The sequence below is a fragment of the Panthera pardus genome, unplaced genomic scaffold (assembly GCF_024362965.1).
Source record: "Panthera pardus isolate Hobbes unplaced genomic scaffold, ASM2436296v1 HiC_scaffold_24, whole genome shotgun sequence".
Lineage (NCBI taxonomy): Eukaryota > Metazoa > Chordata > Mammalia > Carnivora > Felidae > Panthera > Panthera pardus.
The window spans coordinates 39,110,400-39,117,833 of record NW_026526810.1 but is presented as its reverse complement, the minus strand read 5'-3'; the positions used below and the strand labels follow the sequence as shown (position 1 = coordinate 39,117,833).

The 7,434-nt window shown below is 40.8% G+C and overlaps 1 protein-coding gene across 1 annotated transcript in view; it reads left to right on the top strand.

Moving 5' to 3' along the window:
- Positions 1-3,285: 3,285 nt before the first annotated feature.
- The window catches only part of AQP9 (aquaporin 9), a 47,648-nt gene continuing 43,499 nt past the window's right edge, over positions 3,286-7,434 (top strand). Inside the window, exons 1-2 of the mRNA XM_019441969.2 lie at positions 3,286-3,447; positions 4,181-4,975. Of these exons, the coding sequence (XP_019297514.1) occupies positions 4,865-4,975 (111 nt within the window). The 5' untranslated portion in view covers positions 3,286-3,447; positions 4,181-4,864. The remainder of the gene's footprint in view (positions 3,448-4,180; positions 4,976-7,434) is intronic.

Below are 7,434 nucleotides of genomic sequence, written 5' to 3'. Positions count from 1 at the left end.
CCCAGATAGAAAAGAAAGAATGTGGAGAAAACCAATGAAATGGTTGCTGTGAACTGCTTGTTTACATCTCCCCTGCCCCCACCCCACAAATTCATATGTTAAAGCCCTAGTCCTCAATGTGGTAGTATTCAGAGGTGGGGCCTTCAGGAGGAAGTTGATTTTGAATGAAGTCCTGGGAGTGGAGTTCCTATCATGGGATTGGTGCCCTAAAAAAGGGATAAAGAGGTAGGAGGTCTCTCTGCCATGCATGGATACAGCAAGAAGGTGGCTGTCTACAAACCTGAACATGTGTCCTCACCCAAACCCGACCATACCAGCACCCTAATTTCAGTCTTTCTGTAGTGGCTCCAACTAACTAAAAAAAGAATTTGAGGCGGAACAACTGGGAAGGGATGTTTTTCAGAATAGGTAAGACCGAAAGTTGTTTGTAGGCCCTGGGAAAGAAACTACTGGGGAAAAGAGATAGGGAGTGTGAGGAGATTATTAATCAACTGCCATCCTAGAGGGGCTAGAATAGCATAGCAACCTCGGGCTAACGGTAGAAAGAAGGAAAGGAAAAGAGGACAACACAAATAAAAGTAGGACAATTTTTTGAGGAGGAGAGGCACAAAAGGTATGATAGCTATTAAGCCCATTTTTCCCCCTCAATGGGTTGGGAGAAAAGTTTATCAGCTGAGCAGGAGGTTTGGGACAGCTATCTGGAGGGGCGTAGAAAGTGTACTGCTGCTGCCTGAAATGAGGCAAGGTGTCTGAATCATCAGCTATATGTTTATGAGATTCCTGAACTCCATCCCAGATCTACCAAAGCATACTCTCTGAAGGTGGGTGATCCTAATGCACACTAAAATCTGGAACCTTTGAAATAAAAGGGCAACTAAGATTATGTACCCACCGCTGATGATAGATCACAATGATCTTAAATAGGGTCAATCAATACATTAATATGATGATCTCCAGCTTCATTCAGTAGCCTGGGAAGGGAGTACTTGAGAAAAACAGGTGGCTAGGTTATACTCAGAGTTGGGCTTTGGTAATGTGGATGTGGAAGAAAGTCAATGTGCCAGTGGAACCTGAGATACTGGTAAGGGCATTGTTAACCTGGATGATCATGAGGTTTAGAATGGGTGGAGAAGAAGGAGCTGAGGGACTGAGTCTATGAGGAGGATGTTCCACACATTTGTGAAAGACAGTGGGCGAAATGTGAGAACTGGAAGTTTTAGTCAGAGAGGTATGTCTTTGTGTGAAAGGTTCTGAAAGGGAAGATGGTAACACATCCCAACAATAGCCATCAAAGGGCTTCTCAACTAAAGTGGAGATAAAGTTGGTCAAGTAGAAGAGGTTGGGGAAGTGAGGTGAGAGTGTGAGATAATTTTCCTTATGAACACCACACTTGTTGAATCCCATCAGTGGAACCAAAATGGTTACTCAGGGTACAACCAGATAGGGAAGAAGAGAACGTTGGGGTCAGGGAGTGACAGAGTCAGGAGGATCTAAAAGAGCTGGGGAGGCTAGCCCTGGAGAGTCAGCATGGCAATGCATCTCAGGGATTATGATTCTAGAAGTCTTGGCAGAAGGAGGAGTCAATATGTTGGCAATGGATAGTGACCTCTCAGATGTCCATGGGGTGATAGCTGTAATTTTAGTTCAATGCTTTGCATATGCTCCTATTTTACTATATGATGTATTCACTTGGAAGTCTTTGTCACTTAGACTATACTAGAGATCTGTGTTCCTAATTTTAGAATCCCCTGTGCCTGACACATGGTATACTCAGTAAAACCAAATGAGTGAGTGAATGAATGAATGAAAACTAAGCAGCCACATATTTCTAATAGGAACTTTGGTGTGAGGCTGCAAACGGGAATGTGAGTTACGTTCACTGTGAAGTTAGTAGTTCTTGGTGATGAAAGTGAAAGTGTGGCTTTTCTGAAAGGAGAATAAAAGACATAACAAAGATTCCATTCTCCTCTCCCTGAGCTTGAAGTGTTCAGCACCACAAACTCAGCCTCTGCTTTCTTCAAATTCTCCCCCTAGGCAACCTCACCTTATTCTTGGCTTCAATGATCACATCTATGAACACACAGACCTTTCCTCTGAACCAAACTATTTCCCACTTACCATCTTCTCTCCAAAGCACTAGAGAGCCCCTAAGGCTTAATTGGCACAAGCAGAAGTCATGATCTTCCATGGCAATCCTCGTCTTTTTCTAGTGTTTCCTCTCCCATTACTTAGCAACTCTTTCTCCAGCAAGCCAGGGACCCAATGATCAACTTTGCTGCATCCCTCTCCTCACCTTCCATATCCAAATCACCAAGTTCTTCCAATTTTAATATACAAAGAACTCTTGAATCCTTCCATGTCTCTCCCTGTCAAAGCCACCACCCAGTGCTGAAATTCTGTAATATCCCCCAGTGGGTCTACATATGACCACTTCAGGCACCCTCAAATCCCCTTTCCACCACATAACCTGGTTGATTTTTTTTTAAATGTTTATTCTTGAAAGACAGAGAGAGCACGCATGCATGAGCAGAGGAGGGGCAGAGAGAGAGGGAGACACAGAATCCAAAGCAGGCTCCAGGCTCTGAGCTGTCAGCACAGAGCCTGACACTCAAACTCACAAACTGTGAGATCATGACCTGAGCTGAAGTCAGACGCTCAACCAAATGAGCCACCCAGGAGCCCCCAAGTTGATTTTTTTTTAAACTCAAATTTGGTGGTGTTGTGTTCTCACTTAAACCACCTTCATGGCTTATCATTGCTTTGCCCTGAATATGATTTATAGGGCTCAGGATGTATGGTCTGACTCCCACCTATGGCTTCAGGTTCTTTTTGCACCATGTTCCTTCATTGTCCCTGGGAGCCAGCTAGTAGGTTGGCCAGAACATCATACTGTTCCCACCCCCACTGCCCAAGGCCATTGAACATGCACTTCCCCCACTTCAGGTAGTGAAGCCCTACACTTCCTTCTGATCTCAGCTCGGACGTGATTTCCTTAGAGAAGCCATCAGAGATACCTCCATTGAGGTGAAATCCCCCTCTTTTATTCACTCATAGAAGTATGTCTTATATCTTTATAGCATACACCTCAATTATGATTTCATATTTCTGTGTGTATGATTGTTTCACTATGCCTGTCTTCCTCATTAGACTCTAAGCTCTGTAAAGGACAAGAACTATGTGTGCTTTGCTAAATGCAGTGCTTGGCACATAATGAGTATGCTATAAATATTTCTTAGATGAGTGAATAAACAGACCAAAGAACACCCTTGTATCATATTAGTTGTAGTCACAGCAAGAAAGTCCTGTTTCTCTGGTTCATCTATTGGGACTTTGGAATAGTGTGGTCACAAGTAATCCTTCTGGACAATGGTATCCATGATAACTTAACCAAGAATTAAAGCCAAAATGCTACATTCTTGTCCTGGCTCTGCAATGATGTGCCCTCAGGTAAGTTATAATTTCTTTAGGTCTAAACTCTACCTCACCTACAGATTAGGTATCTCCTTCTGTCCTTTGACTCTCAATAGCTGTTTTCTCCAGATCTCACCTGCCTGCCTCCTCAGTTGGAAATGACTGTAGTCCTCCTGCAAAGGTAGGGAAAGACCTGAAACAGAGCTGGCTTCTCTGTGGGAGGGTTGGGAGGCAGCACAAAGCGTGGGTACTAATTCCATGGGACTGCCTTGATATTCAAAAACAACTGATCCATTCTATCTCTTCAGACAAACTAGCTTTAAAAAACAAGGCTTAAATATTTGACATGACAGGAAGCTAGTCCTAAACAATTTGTTGCCTACAAGGATGATAATTCATCAAACTTAAATAGCATAACCTAGAAGGATTATTTAGATGTATTTAACTCCTTTCTTGTTTAACTGGCGTGGCATATACTCAGACTGATCTCTTTCTGGCTCAGTGACCTCCAACAGTTTCAAGCTGCTATTGTTTATTTTCTATGAATTTTGCTTAAATATTTCATGGTAAACAAAAGGGAGTAACTAGATTTTCAAACCAGAATCCTCCTTCAGAAGAAAGTCAACAAGTTGCTTTCTCCATCATTTTAATTCTTGGATCCCAGTCTATCCTCAGTAGATGAAACCCAGCCACAGTAACCAAGGAGGAGATCCATCCTGTCCTAAAGACTTGCAATGGTCTCTCTGTATGTTAGTTTCTCCATCTCTAGAATGGATGAAGTTGTTCTTACCACCCTGAGGAAGGTGTCATTAAATCACTGGAATTACATTGGAAGAAAACAAGAGGGATTAATCTTGCAGAACAATACATCTGTATTTGCTTTATATTCTCCAACGTGCATGAAAAGTTCCTTCAGAAGAGAATGTTTACACTGGATGTATCTGTACCTGATTTGACAATCCCAAACTACACCCCAACCACCCACTTCTGAACAGGGGAAAAAAAAAAACAGAAGACTGCAATTGTGTAACATGCAAATCTTCTGGACGGGAGCCCATCGCTGTGGTTTGGCAACACAACCAGCACAACATCTCTTTTCTCATCTCTTGAAGAAAAAAACAAAACAAAACAAAACAAAAACCAACAGAGAAAAAAATACCTTGAGAATAAAGGTAATGATTAATCTATCAGGCACAAAAAGGATCGTTTGGGGGATTTCAGGTTCTAACCTGCTAATTCAAATAAACAACTGTGAACAGGAGATGACAATTTCACCAGAAGAGGATTAAGTCACGGGTTCTAATTGGCACAGTGTTTGTACAGTCAGAGAAGCTCACCAGACATCTCCAGGAATCTGTGAGCAGTTGTCAAAACTCCCATTTTCATGTGCGAGTGAAGTAGGGACCAGAAGAAGCAGGTATTGGTGGAGAGTGGTCCTTGGAGAAGACCCAAGATGCAGCCTGGGAAAGGACGAAAGGGGAAGAGCTTCAAGCAAAGACTGGTCTTGAAGAGCACCTTAGCTAAAGAAACAATCTCTGAGTTCTTGGGCACCTTTATAATGATCGTAAGTGTTTCCTGAAACCTGACCCAATTATGCCTTCCTTTCTACCCAGCTGGTAATGAATACTTTTGTTTTCTTTTCTTTAAGTTTGTCGCTAGATTCATCTCTTCCAGGAAATAGGATGTTCCTTCCGGGCTGTTTGGCTCTGTACGGGCCACAAGGTTGGGTTTCCATTTACACATTTCATTTATTCACAAGAGTTGATGGGGACAGGAGAGGGGGAGTGAACTACTTTCTTCACTTCAGCAATTTACTGAGATTCTGAGCTGGCTTTGATTAAAATCAGTCAATAGTAATTTGTCTCATTGATTAATTGATTTATACCTTGTTTATTTCCCACAAATATTGAGGTGACTCAGTCACTTGAAGTAAGAACTGGCAGTCAATAAATATGAGTGGCAAGAAACAGCTCAGTATTACAAGTGCTCGGCAAAGATTGTGTTGTCATATCATTTGACTTTTAACAAGTTAGAAATTGCACTAGATAGAAATATGCATTCTACAATCATCCATCTTTGGTTTTACCTCATTTTTCCCCTCTTTTTACCTGAAACTGATATCTAAAGATCTTCAATACAACAGTTATAAGAACCTTGTGTGTGTGTGTGTGTGTGTGTGTGTGTGTGTGTGTGTGTATAAACAGAAGGATTGATTCTAAGAACCACTCAAGGATTTTGTCCAGAGAACTGCACAGCTATTAAGGAAAGACTGGACAGTTTATGTAAGTGGCATGGGCTCTAAGCTTCCACCCTATTGCATGCTATAGCATTCTTTGGATCCTGAATTTTCAGCTGGAGCCAGCAAATTAAATTTTCAATTATTCTCATATGCAACAACCACTAACTTTAACTTGCTTTAAAAAAAATCCTCTCAAGGGGCTCTTGGGTGGCTCGGTTGGTTAAGCATCTGACTTCGGCTCAGGTCATGATTTCATGGCTCGTGAGTTCGAGCCCCGTGTTGGACTCTGTGCTGACATCTCAGAGCCTGGAGCCTGCTTTGTATTTTGTGTCTCCCTCTCTCTTTGTCCTGCTAATGCTCTCTCTCTCTTTCTCAAAAATAAATAAATGTTAAAAAAAATTTATTTTTAAAAATCCACTCAAAGATTCCCTACTTCAGTATTAATAATTTCATTTTTCTTAAAGTTATAGAGATTTGTCCATAAACTTACAAGTTCTTGCTGATGTACAGCATGGTGACTACAGTTAATAATACTGTATTGCATATTTGAAAGTTGCTAAGAGCATAGATAAAGTTTGTTATCAGGAGAAAAAAATTTATAACTATGTTGTGATAAATGTTAACCAGACTTATTGTGGTTATCATTTCATAACATATGTAAATATTGAATTATTATATTGTACCCCTGAAGCTAATATAATGTTTATAAGTCAGCTATATCTCAGAATAAAGTTCTTTGCTTTGTATAAATACATAATTTAGGAGAATAAGCCAAGATCAAGAAACAAGTGTGAACTCAAAAAATTGAACTAGTGTAAATTGAGAGAAAGTCATAAGTATTCTGGTCTCTGAGAACCTCTTTTTACTGAATTCACTCAAGTATTCTTGAGGCAAATGGACAGCTATTTGCACTCTTTCTTGACTGTCCTCACTTGTGTTAAGAATGTGGATGGGAGGGTGGGTGGTTGGAGAAAAAGAGAGAAAATAAAAGCCCATGATTCTTCTTTAAAAAAAAAATTTTTTTTAATGTTTATTTATTTTTGAAGGAGAGAGAGACAGAGTGTGAGCAGGGGTGGGGCAGAGAGAGAGGGAGACACAGAATCTAAAGTAGCTCCAGGCTCTGAGCTGTCAGCACAGAGCCCAATGCGGGGCTCAAACTCACGAGCTGTGAGAACATGACCTGATCCGAAGTCAGACACTTTAAGGGACTAAGCCACTCAGGTGCCCCAAGCCCATGATTCTTCTGATCTTACTCTGTGCTCACTGGAAAATCACCCTCAGCGAGACAAAAACTGTTCATGTTACTTGAAATTTGGTCCCAAAGAAGAGAGTGGATGTCACTACAGACTCGATGCAGCTCTATGGTGACCTGTGGTACTGAGAAGTAAAGCAAATTCAGTTACACTCTATAGTCGTCTGCAGAAAACACGGAGGAGGAAGTGAACTAAACAACCATTTTGCAACTGAAAAAGTTAAAAACCCTCCTTTTTTTTTTTTTAATTTAAACCCTCCTTTCTTAACCAGAAGCTGTTTCTTAATCTCATTCCCTCCGAGTTGAGTAAGTGAAAGTTACCGTCAGCCATTTACTCATACAATTAGTAGCATGTCTTCCCCTACCATTCACGGTGGGAGCTAAACACATATCTTCATACTGTATATTGAAAAATAAAACTTTGTGTCTTCTGGCCAAAGCCAATAATTTCCTAAATGATTCATTTCCATCTCCACTGTACATTAATTTTTTAAAACAAACTCTTGTGGAATCCATAATTGTGATTATATTA